At 41.2% G+C, this 15,975-nt stretch overlaps 1 protein-coding gene across 10 annotated transcripts in view; it reads right to left on the reverse strand.

The window, feature by feature from the left end:
* LOC135552099 (tropomyosin alpha-3 chain-like) overlaps window positions 1-15,975 on the reverse strand; it is a 34,601-nt gene that overhangs the window by 16,390 nt on the left and 2,236 nt on the right. For 2 of the 10 annotated variants that reach the window (XM_064983495.1, XM_064983496.1), the window contains exons 3-6: window positions 5,908-6,041; window positions 4,509-4,626; window positions 4,005-4,075; window positions 2,484-2,559 (exon numbers count right to left, since the gene is read on the reverse strand). In XM_064983495.1, coding sequence (XP_064839567.1) covers window positions 2,484-2,559; window positions 4,005-4,075; window positions 4,509-4,626; window positions 5,908-6,041 — 399 coding nt within the window. Of the gene's footprint in view, window positions 1-2,483; window positions 2,560-4,004; window positions 4,076-4,508; window positions 4,627-5,907; window positions 6,042-7,842; window positions 8,593-15,975 lie in introns of those variants that run through there. The other 8 variants (XM_064983497.1, XM_064983498.1, XM_064983501.1 and 5 more) reach the window with 7 other exon arrangements.

Genomic DNA, 15,975 nt, shown 5'->3' on the forward strand with positions numbered 1-15,975 from the left:
ACCACAGACCGCGGCGGTCATAGACCCTTGACACTACCATATCTCCATATTAAAGTGAGCCCACATGTCACAACAGGAAATCAGTTTAAGCAACATCCCTAACGAAAGATGAGCTATACGAGTAATGTTCACGGTCATTAGAATGGCATGCTTTAGGCTGGAGATGTCCTTATGAGGGCATTAAAAAAAAATGTGAGTAGTGCATGCTCAAGTTCTCATGTCAAATTCGGAGTTGTGTTCAGTAGGGCACACCTTAGCAAAACGTTTTGCAACAGAAAACTAAAGTGTGTTACTGGATGAGTCGAGATGGCATCTCCCATTTCAATCCTACTAAACATGAACCTGAACTCTCCCATAGACTTCAGAGCAGTAGGATGTCACTTAACACACTGGATTTCATGCAAACAGGTTGAGAAAAGAGAAGGGAAGGGAAAGGGAGGCAAGGTAGAGACTGACAAGGTAAGGAAAGAGAAGGCTGAAGTTGGCGAGTCCTAGAGTCATCCAAAGGGGACCACCCATTTGTCCGGAGGCCACGAGTCCAATTACTTCTTTCTCCTCACACAGGAAACACTTTCCCTGTCCACTTATTGAGATAAATAGTTCCAATACTATCCATAAATCTCAAGCCTGATGTTCTACCAATGGTAGGTTACACTAAAGCACATCTAGTCAGTTGAGCATGAACACACAACACACAGTCTCAACACACATACACAGTAGAGGTCGACCGATTATGATTTTAACGCCGATACTGATTATTGGAGGACCAAATAAAGTTGATACCAATTAAATCGGACGATTTTTATTTATTTATAATAATGACAATTACAATAATACTGAATGAACACTTATTTTAACTTAATATAATACATCAATAAAAATAAATTAAGCCTCAAATAATGAAATGTTTTCAATTGGTTTAAATAATGCAAAAACAAAGTCTTGGAGAAGAAAGTAAAAGTGCAATATGTGCCATGTAAAAAAGCTAATGTTTAAGTTCCTTGCTCAGAATATGAGAACATATGAAAGCTGGTAGTTCCTTTTATCATAAGACGTCAATATTCCAAGGTAAGAGGTTTTAGGTTGTCGTTAATATAGTATTTATAGGACTATTTCTCTCTATACCATTTGTATTTCATATACCTTTGACTATTGGATGTTCTTATAGGCACTTCAGTATTGCCAGTGTAACAGTATAGCTTCCATCCCTCTCCTCACCCCTACCTGGGCTCAAACCAGGAACACGTCGACAGCAGCCACACTCGAAGCATCGTTACCCATCGCAAGGGGGGGAACAACTACTCCAAGTCTCAGATCGAGTGACGTTTGAAAAGCTATTAGCACGCACCCCGCTAACTAGCTAGCCATTTCACATCGTTACACCAGCCTAATCTCGGGAGTTGATAGGCTTGAAGTCATAAACAGCGCAATGCTTGAAGCACTGCGAAGACCTGGCAAATGCACGAAAGTGCTGTTTGAATGAATGCTTACGAGCCCGCTGCTGCCTACCATCGCTCTGTCAGACTGCTCTATCAAATCATAGACTTAATTATAAGACAGAAATATGAGCCTTCGGTCATTAATATGGTCGAATCCGGAAACTATCATTTAGAAAACAACATTTATTATTATTTATTTTAGCTAAATATGCAGGTTTCAAAATATTTACTTGTGTAATGATTTTAAGAAAGGCATTGATGTTTAAGGTTAGGTACAGTCGTGCAACGATTGATAAATTGAGTTGATAAATTAAGTTGATAAATTATTCAAGTTTTTACCCTAGTAGGATGGCCAGAATTACGGTGACTAAATAAACGGAGGCCAGAGGGGGGAAAACAAGAACAAAGGACAATAGTATTGCGTCTTGCATTCTGTGCAAGAATTAGCCTACTGGCTACCTTTGCCATTGAGCTTGTCATCCTTCTCAAGTCCACAGGACAAAAAAATGGATAGGTAAGATGGATAGAGTGAGACATGACATGTAGTATTTTATATTTTAGTTTTCGCTTTTCATAAATTCCTGTTCTTTTTAGAAGATTCCACAAAAAACAAGCATACCTCTGAAATGTTAAAGGAGCACTGAGTGAATACCAAGCTTTATATTTTCAAAGAATAGTGCATTTAATTCAGCCTGTGTCATAGTTTTGCTTATTGTGACCTGCAAAAACAACTCTGAAGACAACCACAAAATGTAGAATACTCAAGTTATGAGAAACCTGCACTTATTATCAGATGTATTAGGTTTAGAAATCTGACTTATTGGAGATAGACCCCACTGAATAATTCAGAACATGAATAATCATGTGTCTCGGAAAATGTATTTTAAAACATAAGGCAGTGAAGTGACCACCAAAGCGTGTTTCCACCCACTCAGCCCAGAGTGGGTGGACACCCTACACCCTCCTTTTTAGCATACACACACTGAAGTATAGGCATGCGCACCATACATATTCACGCCAGACACACACAAACGCACTCTCTACCTGGTCTTCAGAGGCCTGCAGGGACTTCAGAGATTGGTCGAAACCCCTCAGCTCCTCCTCCAGGGCCCTGGCTTTGCTGTTAGTGCAGGGATGGGGCGGAATCACGCATAAACATGCGGAACATGGAGGGGGTCATGCGTGGAATTTAGGTCGGAACCCCAGAAACATGCACAGAGACAGAGGGAGGTCAATTTCTCATTAGGATACAGAACCATTGTTATGCAAACACACTTGTTTATTCTCATGGCTGTGGGAACAGTGAGGATGGGGACCGGTTTGGGATGATACCGGGAGTGGGAAAGGTATAATGCAGAACCGGATCAAACGCTTTCAAACTTGAGCTGTGCTTGATTTCGTTGGTCTGAAAATGAAACCAATGTAATAGTCCCAAAAGTGCAAACTAAGCAGTATTTTTTATTTTAATATGTCTTCAAGCAGCCATGGCAGGGTTCAAGCTATGGCCCCACAGCACCAACATCAGGACAAATAGGACAGATCGCAATACGATTTGCAACATCTGTACTCCTTAACACATCAGAACTCAACATAAAACATAAAACAGATCATGCACAGATCATGCACTATGCTTTTGATGCATCTTGGACAATTTGTAATAATGTTGACTACTTCAAAATGTCTTCTCCAGAATCACTGGCACCAAATTTGGTATATAGCATCTATGGACGCACATCTTCAAAAGGCTACGTTTTCCAAGACTCTCGCATAAACATGGCCGCTATAAGCCAATAAGCTTGCATGAATGTTTTTTTCATGTCCCAGTGCCACCATGCGGCCAAAGAGAACCATCCTCTGCAGGTTAGCTAGACTCAAATCCCTGAGCATGTGCCAAATTTCATCAGATCAAGAGTTATAAGTGTGACCGATTTGAACATGCTTGCATATGTTGAGTATTGACAGTGTTATGAACATGTGTCAAGTTGTTACAATACAAATAATCACATCTGCATTACAATATATGCATTTATGTGCCAGGTCAAGCCCACTTGAATGTTTATTGGTCAGTATGTTGGAGATGCTACCCACACTAGCGCAAACAGGGTGAGGGGCGTGACCTTTAAAAAAGTTAATCTTCCATAACTTGTTATAGCGCCACAATGTGGCCAATAGGCATGGCACTGCATGACATTGTGTGGTCCAGCTTTGCCGCTTGAACCTCTAACAATGCATTAGAGTCTGGCCTGGTATAATGATGTAGACAGGGAATATAGTTCAAAAATAATCTACGTGAAAATTCACAATGCATGTCTGCATTCTGCATGAGTAGTAGGTGTGTGACAACATGTTTAGGACAACAGCGCTACAATGCAGTAAATGTTAAATGTTATATAGTATTCTGTGTAGTAGGTGCGTACATTCCTTAGAGGGAAAACGTCATTATATCCAAATCATTTGACAGAATAATCTTTGACAGTGTTGAACAGGTGTTAACGTACCACCAGCGTAGTTCTGCGTATATGTGTGTGTGTTACTATTGTGCAGTTCAATCATGTGGCAACTCACGCCTCAGCAAGCTCTGCCCTCTCCTCTGTGCGCTCGTGATCCCCCTCGATGATCAGCAGCTTACGAGCCACCTGTAGACACACGCACAGGTTTATTTAGTGCCAGTTGCAGACGGAAACAATTGCTCGCAAGATTGGCGCAGATGGTGTACAGGTGATGTATGTGTGGGGAGAGACGCCCATTTTGGATATAAATTATGTACATGTCGGCCAAAACTGTACTAGTGAGCTTACAGCCTTGCGTGAGAGGAAAGGTATGTGATAACCTCATCCACTTTGTGTCTCGATGAGGACGTTACATTGTGTCCGTGTGTGTGTGTGTGCTTATGAGGTAGTACTGAAGCAGCATGGCGTGTGTGTACATGATCGTACCAATTTTAACACACGCATTGTATTACCTAACATTACCTTCTCCCAGAAACGTTGCGCAACTATCCAAGGCTAGTTCAGGCACAGCAGACAGTTCTGTTCATTCTGAGAACTCTCCCGTGTGTGATATTCTTACCTCCTCGTATTTGCGATCGGCCTCCTCAGCAATGTGCTTGGCCTCTTTCAGCTGGATCTCCTGTAGCTCCATCTTTTCCTCATCCTTCAGGGCTCGGTTCTCAATCACCTTCATCCCCCTGGAACCAACACAGGCACACATTACACTTATTGTTTCGTGTAGAGATTTGTTTGGCCTATCCTAACTTGAGAGGCTACCATTTTGTGGTAATAGGCCAATACTGGATATTAGACTTTGGATATTTGTCAAACTAAACACACTTAATATTCACACTGTCAGCAGCATGTGACACTACATTTCACAGTCTGGGAGGGACAACAGAGGGAGAAACTCAACAGTGCGTCAAAGAAAACGCATCCAATCAATTAACATTATTGGCTGGCCAATAATGACTCATGTGGAGAGATCGAGAGACAATCGTCAAAGATACTGGTAACTAACCTAAGACTAATCATCGGCGTCATTTACAATAGGAGCAAATGAAGTACAATGGGCAGAACAAGCAAGGTGGGAAGAGTTAGTGAAATCCTATTGCCGAATTTAAGCAAGTATTCACATATTTCTGTTGGGGAATAGTCTGAAGTGCATGTGTGCAATAACTCAGTTCACCCTTGCACTCCTAAACTTAAAAAAATATATATATTTTTTACTTTGTTTAATCTGTTCGTAACATATTTTAGTTTGAGGTACAGAAAACAATATTTCATCAACAAAACAATTGTTGGCGAAGTTTCACGTGGCGCCATATTCCCCCACTTCCCGCCACTGGACTTCTTATCACCATATTTGAAGGCAAGTTTTAAACAGATTTACACCCCTTTGATGCGTCTGGGTTTCCCCTTTTGTCTGTGCCATCGTTGCTATGTGCTTACACTTCCTGACCAACAACGATGATAAACTGACAAGGTTAAGACCATAACGACCAAGGCCAAGACCCCTTTTCTCAATATGTTGTCTTACTTCACGGAGCCAATGTCGAAAAGTTACACTTCCATTGCAGCATAGGGCCTTTTATTATACTAATAAATAATTTAGTGGGTGCTTATACTTGTCCTATTTCACACATGCACAAGTGTATGTAAATGAATGCAGATGACACTTACGTAAGCCATTCCCAACAGTTGACCAGGCTATGTTACAGATACAAATCGGACTTTGTTGCCTTAGAGAAAGCCCTGGTTGTACATAATGTGGGCAAGACTAAATACATGTTGTAGCATGCTAGCAGACACACAGACTTCCAGTCATTGCACTAGCACTAACCATCTTCATACTGGACATAGACATAAAATGGTATCCACGAGTTAACCTGACTCTGGAGAAGTATCCCTTTAAAACGGTGGTGTTTGGAGCATTTGTGTGGGCCTCTTTTCCCTTTTTGTTAATGTGTCCCACTGACCTCTCACTTTCGTCCGCAGCCTTCTCTGCCTCCTCCAGTTTCTGCAGAGCAGTGGCCAGTCGCTCCTGGGCCCTGTCCAACTCCTCCTCAACCAGCTGGATACGCCGGTTCAGGGAAGCAACCTCAGCCTCAGCCTGTATCGGGGGGGGGGTTGGGCCAAATGTCAGTATACTGCCCAAATTGAAATGGAATTTACCCCTACCCTGCTTAGAACATACAGTACATAATTGTTTGTATATGCTGTCATATAGGATTTATATAGTGCTTTTTCTAGTGCTCAAAGCACTTAACATTGCATCATATCACACCTCGTCCACCGATACGAGGCTAGACAATGTTCGTCAGATGGCCATTCTTTCACTTTGATTTTCTCAACACAGCCATCCAGTACACAGGTCATGTTCAGTGTAGCACAACATTTCTACCATACAATATCTGTTACCTTGTATTCTCCAATGAAAATATATTGTGGGGGAAAGACAATCTGCATAAATGTTATCCTACCAATTTCTTGTTAGATTTCATGGTTAACCTTCATTGAATAGAGGTCACTAGACTGGCTATAACAATTTGCCAGTGTACCCAGGTATACAGACAGATGACAGAAGAAAAGAGATGGCCAGATGAGAAAGAGGGGAGAGACATTGACACATTAAAGACTAGCCATATCAAGCTAAAGGCCTCTACTCTTTAGCTGTACACCTACCATGCTTTCTGTGTAATGTGAGGTGGTGAAATGCATGGGGTCACAATTTCCTTCTCAATGGTCCAGAAGAACTTTCATTGCAAGCAGAGTTTAATTAGTGCTGAAATGCTGGTTTATTTTTGTTTTTTTTAATAACTAATTGACCAACATAAGGTCAATTATTTTAATTGCATTTAGTTAGTTTTTTCCCCGTGAGCTCAACACAACTTCTCTATCAAGCATGAACTGTGGAACATTGTAGGACGGTGTAGTTAACAGGCCATTCGTTGAACCGGGCCCATCACGTCATCGGGCCAACGCGTGGCAGGAGCGGCCCATCTCAAATCAAATAGTAGCGTTGATGTCAAATAGGCAGCATGGTGCATCTATTTTCCACAAAATACATATTTGAATTTTCTAACTAGTTTTCACTGGGAAGGCAGGTAAAGCGTTATGAAAGGCAATTACTTTTGCATGTGGAAAACACAGAATCCAACTCATTCCTACAAGTGCTTAATAATTACATCACTTTCGTTTTGAACAAACTTTGCCATCGGCAAAAGCGGGGACTTTGCTCACATCCAGAAGGCAAACCGATTCCAAAACGAATGCAATAAACACTAGCCCGGTTCACCATGGGCATTAAATCAAATCCCATCCGTGTCTTTCTGTTAAAGTACCTGTCCGGTGAAAATCTCACTTAAATGTTCATATTCCGTAAACTCAACCAAATAACGTTGTTTATTATACTCGTGGCCAACGCATAAATAGGAGAAAATGTAAAAATCTCTACCTCAGACTTGTATCAGTCACGTTTTTGTAACCTTCACGGAGACCACTTGCAAACATATTTTGGTTTTTAAAAGGCAAAATACGTGGATTTATTTAAATAAATTCGGAAATAAAAGTAATTGTTTATTGTTTTATACGTCTTTGTTTAGCATTTAGTCCCCCCAATCCCCATCCCTGGCTGGGTATAGTAACAGAAGAATGTTGGTTTCAACTGTCCGTCCTAACCTGCTACGAAAAGTAACTTCCGGTCGTACCAATATCGAATTGGCAAATTCCATGTCAATAGTCACTTGTAGGGCGGACGTGTAAATGCATGAATCACGACCCAGCGGTAGGCTACATTGTGTCTTTTTAAAGTGCACCATCAACGCACTTCGTACATCGAAACAATGTAGACCTATGGACGTGCATATCTTGTCGAAATGCCTAAACGAATGTTGATTCCTGAATATCCTTACCTGTTCCCTTGATGTTTTGTCCACCTCGACCTGTCTCTGAAGAATTTCTGCTCTTTCTTCGGCTTCATCTGCCTGTTGCTGTAAAACTTTAATCTTTCGCTTAACCGCGTCGATGCTGTTGTTTCCAGACATTGTCTTGTTTGCGAGCGTAGGCTAAGCCTAGTTAGATTTTTCCTTCTCTAAAACGTTTGAGAACTTCGACTTCAGCTGGAGTTGTCCTGAAATGAAAAAAGCAGCAACGCCCCACCAAGACGGGAAAACGTTGTTTGTAGTAGATTAGTGGCGTGAAAATACGTTATTCCTCCTAACAGCAGTGACTCAATAACGCACTAAAATTGGACACAGTTCTAACCTACTTTAGTAAAATGTTTTCAAATTAGCCTAACCCTGTGTTAGATGGTTTAGATAGTTATCCTGCTGCTACAAATCAGCTAAGATGTTTTTTCTACAGACGTGGCAAGTAGCAAACCTAATTCATTGGCTTCCGCTTTCGAAAATGGGGGGGGATTTCTTTCAATTGCGCGCGGTTCTAATTTAAACTCATTCAAACAAACGAATAAAAAATTGCCTTGACAAGAGATGTGCTGTGCGGTCCAGTCTCTCCCTCCCCTGTCTCCAAATCACTATGCCGGCTCGGTTCCCCTTCTCTTTCCTTTTCAACCCACTTCCGGCTTGCGCCACACCCAGTCGAGTGTAGACAATTGACTGGAATGCTGATCCAGAGTCTGCCCCTAGAACTAGTTGGTCCCAAGACGAAAAGCAAAAATGATCCCCTGTCAGCGCATTGAGCACGATGTCTCTTCGACAGGAAGGCACTCCTTGTTTTTTGTGTCCTGATCAGGTAAAGTGACGTACAATTTATAAAATCACTCGCATTCCAAGCCACTCCCGGGGTAGCGTTTGAGAAAGTCCATATATGGGGGTATATTTGGGAAACTTCAGCTTTTATTAACATAATCCAACCTAGGCTGCAGGTAGTGTGCGTGTGTATGATTTCCCCCCCAGTATGTTATCTAAATTGATTTGGTTATTGATTTGTGTCTATTCGTGTATGGTGTGAACGTTTGACATAGCCACCATTCTGTCTGCGAGCTGATATGTCACACTGTATCTATACCCTGTCTAGAGTCTAATTTAAGTGGAATGCAATTTTCAGCTGCATGAGAATGTAATCACTACATCACGATGTCGTAAACATTTGTGTAAACGTTGTACGTGTGTGTGCCTTCTATATGCAGGCTATTTGGTATTGTATACCTACTTGTTCATCGTGTGTGACTACTGTATGTGCTTGGTATGTGTACATTTTTTGCTTGTCACCACATCGTACCTGAAGCCTGTTTCAAAGCCCTCCAGACACAGAATATGACGGTTTCTTAATTCCTTCATGTTTCACAACAACTGGAGGATGCCGAGACATGCACCAGAACACACACACAAATCAAGTCACGACTTGTGAACCATTTATGTGAATTCAGTGTGATACAAAACAATAACATTCGTTGTGTCCTGTAATATGTTGGTTTAACGATGCGTTAAAATACAATATTTTTCTATGAAAATATTGGTTACATTTTTTGCCACACCGAGCCAAGTTTGTGCAGCAGGCCTAGATATTTAAATTATGCCCGACATAATCTTTCATCGTGAAGTATTTCGAATTAAATTGAACTTTCGTTTCAGTGAATCTGTGAAGGCGGCTATGTTTCAAACAAGCCTTGAGATGCCGAGTACTGAAAAATCCTGCTGTAGTCATCATTTCCTGGCCCTCTCTTCCTCTCTCAATCCACGGTCAATACCAGGATTGTGTTTATTAGGTCACACCTGAAAACATATTGCAACAGAAAACGAAAATAAGCGTTTCTTATTGGTCAAATCCAGGTAGTCCCCTCCTTGATTTCTTCCGTTTGGTGCCTAACCGAACGTGTGTTGTTCGAAACTTGAATGGTTTCAGTAAATGGCTTGATTGTCCACTTCCAGTTGTTACCGCCAAGTGTCGCTCCAGACAACGTTTGGCACTGTGAGCCAACGATAGACGTTGAGTTTCTGTCGCTGTCCATTGATTCTGCATTGCTATGCCCAGATTCTCAATATATAATTGTATAAATAGGTAAAATTAGACGTTAGACGTACACGTTTGTTATTAACTATAGGTCTATTGAAAAATTATACAAATTTGGCTACATCTTGGCTATTTCAGGATTTTATCTAATGACTGAAATTAAGATATAGAATGTATATGATGTGAAGAATGATGTGCTTTGGCCGAAAAAGGGCAAAAATGTGTGCCAAACACAGTTTGACTGCAATACTGTCGCAAATCGCTGGGCTCTTCCAAAGCCACATTTTTGCTACTTCTATACTAAAATGGTCAGTTGGCAAGGGATTATTAGTTAGCACAAGTTATGGAAAAATCTGTAAACTGTTAGCAGGAGTTATAATACTAAAATAGGGTGTAGTGGTAGCCTACATGCTAAAATGTTAGCTTTTTGTAGGAGCTAGGTGCTAAACAATGGGTGTTTCTCAATATGCATACTAACGTGCCCCACACTGTCATGCTCCAAAAGCATTTTCTTGAGTAGGTTATTGTGTGGACGAGAGTGTGGAGAATGCATAATTAAGTGATAATGCCAGAGAAGCACGTGTTTGGAGGATATATTGGCACGGGTGTTGTTTGTCGAGAGCCGGCAAACCGTGCCATTATATCCTCCAAACACCGGCTTCGAGGGCATTATCACTTTTATACAACGGGTTACCAACATATTCAAATAATGATTGACATATTTTAATTGAGAACGTTATTTTGATGAAATTATTCATACTATTTCATCCTTCCACAAGATATAGTCCCGACACAAATCTAGGTTTGCAACCCAAGCCGGCTGGTCATTCGTTCTATCGGTTCGGTTGCCAGAGACGCGACCCAGTCGTTCAGTCTTTTGGACGCAACCCAGGTCGTTCGTTCAAACTGTTCCATTGCCGTATTGCCTGATCACCTGGCATATAAAATGTGCTCTCTCGTCAGGACACTGTTGTTCAGAGGAGCTAGCCAAAAACAAATCTAACACGATCACTTCAAACTGAAGCTGGAAAGACTTCAAACTAGCTGCACTTAGTTTTGTTTGACCTGTTGTCTATTGATAGTTCTTTGTATATATCCATAAAAATTATGCTAATTCATGATTTCGACTGGCTGAGAAAAGATGCCTATCTGTCTGTCTCATCCTGACACATTCATTACTATAGGACAGCCGGAGAATTTGAATATTGAAACAATGTTTCAAATGTCAGAGAGACAGACAGCAAAGTTTATATAAAATCCGCTGTTGAAAAACAAGAGTCTAAAAGAAATGTGAGCTGAATATCTATATGCTTTTTATAGTGGAGATCAAGTGTATAAATTGCCTGGCTGTGCTGATGAGACAGTGGATTGCACTCGCACTTGCTTGGAGCACGGTAGTATGCATTTTGAGAAACACCCTATGCCTTCAGCAGGAGTTGAATGCACATTTGTTTTAGCCATTAGCCGCTGGTTAAGTAGCGCTGCTGAAGGAGCGGTGCTTTGAGAGCACCTTAATGTGTGAAGATTGTGTTGCTCTTTACCCTCTTGCTGAAAACTGTGTGCCTGTGATTTAGTGCGTATGGAGCTAGGCATACTCAGGCAGTCATAAAACTGTCCTTTAGCGTGTCTTATTATGACACTAATCACAAGCATGTGGAGAGAGGCAGACGGGCCACGTAGGTCAAGGAAAGGTTTATCCCAACGACTTAGAACTCTGACTCCTCTGAGACTTAATGCCACTGGAAAGGACACACACACACACACACACACACACACACACACACACACACACACACACACACACACACACACACACACACAATAGAGTCTGCTGAGGGGAGGATGGCTCATAATAATGGCTGGAATGGAGTCAATGGAGTGGTATCAACCTCATGGAAACCCCATCTTTGATGTGTTCGATACCATTCCATCGTCTCCATTCCAGTCATTATTATCAGCTGTCTTACCCACAGCAGCCTCCCCTGACACACACACAAATACACACATTGCACACTCAAAAGGACCACACACACACAGAGAAAGAGCGAGCAGAGCAACATTTGGAGAGATCTGGTTACACTTTAGGGACAAATGCCCTTCACTAATCTCTTTGGCACTATTGCTCCACACTAATCTAGTTGTCTCTATGGAACAATTATTCTATTCTGGGGGAGATATTTAGGACATACCCAGGTAGAGGAGACAGAAAGTGGGGGCCCATATAATATAGAAATACATGTTATTAAGAAATGTATAAGGTAGACCTTAAAGGTAAATCCATATTAATTAAGAAGATAAGTAATTGGATGAAAGGGTAAAGTACACTTAACCTGACCACTCACACTAAATTCTTCCTCTTCTTTGTCATTTGCCACATACAGTACTTTAGTCTGAGGATGACATCATTGAAGTAATTTCTGGTAATAGGGCACAAGGAGTGTTGTACAAAACAAACTTTTCAGCGATTGGATCTTCTATAACCAACCAGATTATCAAAGCCAATGACAAATTTTCAAACCGCCACTTTCCAACTGATGTTCTTACTCTGGCCCAAGCCATCGGTTTCCGGACCAATGAGATGGCCCCAAAGTGTTCGCATCCGGTGTAGGGTTGGGGAGGTACTCAGATCCAAACTCATTCCGGAGAAGAAACTGACGTTAGTGGGCGTGGCTTAGCGTTTGGCCGGAGCAAGGAGTTTGGGTAACCAGGCAAAAGTACACTCCCCTCCGTATGTATTTGGACAGTGAAGCTAAAATGTTGAATTTAACTCTATTCTCCAGAATTTCAGATTTGAGATCAAATGTTTTATGAAGTGACAGTACAGAATGTTTTATTTGAGGGTAATTTGATACATATCTGTTTTACCGTTTAAAAATGAAGCACTTTATGTGTCTGGTCCCACCCTTGTGAAGTCATAGGTATTTGGATAAATTCACTTATGTATGTATCAAAGCGGTCAAAAGTATAGATTTTGGTCCCATGTTTCTTGCACACAATGACTACATCAAGTTTTGTGACTCTACAAACGTGTTGTATCCATTTGCAGTTTGTTTTGGGTTATGTTTTGCCCAATAGTAACTGAATGGTGAATGGAGTCATTTTCTTTCTAATTGAGTCGTAAGATGTTTCTGAACACCTAAATTAATCCTGATATTTCCATGATTAAGAAAAAAATCATGATTTAATCATGAATAATGATAAGCGAGATGCCGTTCAGACGCTACAACAAAAAATGCTAACCTCTCACCATTACCAAGAAGGGGAGGTTAGCATTTTTTGAGGGTATGATCTTTATTCATGAATTTGGGGGCATAATCATCATTACTCATGATTAACTGTAATCAAGGTAGCATCCACATTAATGTAGAAGTGTTCAGAAACATCTTCAATTCTTGTTTACAATCAAATTTACCATTCAGTTACTTTTTGGGCAAAACATACTGTAATCCGAAACACAACCAAACCAAACTGCAAATACATCCAACAAGTTTTTAGAGTCACAAGCTTGATGTAGTCATTGCGTGCTAGGAAAATGGGTCCAAATACTACACTTTTGACTACTTTAATACACTATGAGTGAAATTTGTCGAAACACTTATTCAAATGGGGGGACTAGATATATAAAGTGCTTTCATTTCTAAACAGCAAATGTATGAAAATTATCTAAAATAAAAGGTGACATTCTGTACTGTCGCCTCATTGGAAACATTTGAATTCAAATCAAAATGCTGGAGTATAGAGCCAAATGAAAAAATGGAGCTTCATTGTCCAAATACAAACGGAGCGGGGTGTATCCAGTATATAAAGTTGAATGTTTTTTTTGTTTGTTTAGTAAATCTGTCCCATTGGCATCCCCCTCCTCTGGTATTTCTGTTATGTCCCATTCTGTCCCCCTTTCAGACCACTAAACCCCACCCCGCCCCCTCAATGGAAATAACCTTGTGGTCATGGCCTTTGTATCCCCTATACACTCCTCATATAGGATGGCTCATGAGAAGAGATTATTTTACATAGGTCTCTGGTCCCCTTTCATACGAATATACCTTGAATTCACACATATGCACAAGGACAAGACAGAGAGGTGTATTCAAAGAAAGGTGTCTTCAAAGGTATACTCACAAGAAAATGCACGCACGCACGCACGCACGCACGCACGCACACACACACACACACACACACACACACACACACACACACACACACACAATACGGACTTGAAGTTTGCAAAGATGAAAAACACACACATGATTTTACCACATAACTGTACAGACAGTGTACGGCAGACAGACCACACAAGAGCACATAACACCAGTAATGACCTTGGCTTGTTATAAACCATACAAATCATTGGGTAATCATCACTCCAAGGCACCACACAATACCTATTTACTGTAAAACACACACACACGCACACAAACCTAAGCCCCTCTGGTATTTCAACATGGTCATTCCATGCATTCTCTCTATTGAGACAAACGATTGTGATGACAGCTGCTGTTTGTTCTATATCTAAAGTCTGGAGAAACGTACTTCATTACAGTCAACTAGGGGAAATACAGAGAGAGAGAGAGAAATAGAGAATTACTGAGACCTACATTGTTGGAGAAAAAGATACCTAAACCACAAGAAGAGTAAAGAAATACAAAGAGGGAGGGGACTAGGATGAGATTGCCAACCCAAGAATAGAGAGTGGCAACCAAAGTATAGTCTTGGCCGCGGTAGCCTCAAGGTTAGAGAGGCGGGTCGGTAACAGGAGGTTTGCTGGTTCGAATCCCAGTGCTGACTTGAAAAAGTGAGCTGGCAACGGGAGAATTGCAGGCATCAATAACTCACATGCCATCGACAGTTACTGTGCCCTTGAGCAAAGCCCTTAAACCCCAAACTAGTCCTGGGGTTCTGCTCTGTTCTGACCCTGTGCTGCTTCCAGCCTGCTGTGTAGGTTGGGTACTGTCACTGCAAAAATAACATCTGTGCAAATGGACAATAAGGGTCTATTATATTATATTCCATTCTTTGGGGAGCGTTCAGATAACAAAGCCTGTGCGCTCAATCCAAAATGTGCATGAAAACCAAACCTTTGAATTATATCTTAGCTTTCTAGCACTAGAGTTAACCCTTAACTCCAGCGGGTTACTGCTCGAAGTGGACCAAAAGTGTCAGTCAAACTGTCACTAAATTATCATCCCAGAAACAGGGCATGGCTCTGTGGTTTTCACATACTCCTTGGCCAAACTAAAGCAGGCCTTTTTTGGCAATTTATGGGTAAAGGCACAATGGCTCATGAATCCAAATGTCATGTGTTGTTCAGAAAGTCTGAATGGTTATATTATCTGTTGCTCTAAAAGTCTTTGGAGTTGGTTAGTGTCTTGTGTTTCTATCGCTAGTACCATAACAGCAACTATTTCCAGTGTACGTCATTCCTGTTCCTTTGGACCCACAGGGTCTGCAAGCTTTTGTTTTAGCCCAGCACCAACACCCCTGATTCAACTCAAGGTCTTATTGATTAGTTAAATCAGGTGTGTTAGTGCTGGGCTGGAACAAAAGCCTGCACACCCTGTGGGTCCCCAAGACCAGACTTGACGAATGCTACTCTAGTAAGAATATCGATGTTTATTGTCCCTAAAATTGTAGCATGTGGGATAGTCATAGGTGGGATATTCATTGGTGGGATAGTCATTGGTGGGATAGTCATAGCTCGATTGGATGATACCATAGTCAGAATATGCAGATGAAATAGCAGTAGCATTGGATGGGTGATTGGAGCGAATGAAAGGAATGGGAGCTAGGGGAGACACCAGGCACCAGGTTTAACCTCCTGTGGTCTAAACTTGTCTAACCCTGTAAGAGCAGATTGTTCTTTTCATAGCACAAGTGTGTTTGCTTTGTCATACACTATGTAATATGAGCAGGTATGAGGCTTCTGGTACCTTCAAGCTTGGTAAATCCTTAATGGGTCTCCTGCACAGAACCTGCTTCGCTCCGGGTTCAAAGCTCTTATCTCTAACCTATTATAACTTTGGGACATTCTAAGGCATCTAGCTAGACCTATTTTACACCCTCTGCTGCTGATG

This window comes from Oncorhynchus masou, chromosome 13, assembly GCF_036934945.1.
Source record: "Oncorhynchus masou masou isolate Uvic2021 chromosome 13, UVic_Omas_1.1, whole genome shotgun sequence".
In the NCBI taxonomy this organism is placed as follows: Eukaryota; Metazoa; Chordata; class Actinopteri; order Salmoniformes; family Salmonidae; genus Oncorhynchus; species Oncorhynchus masou.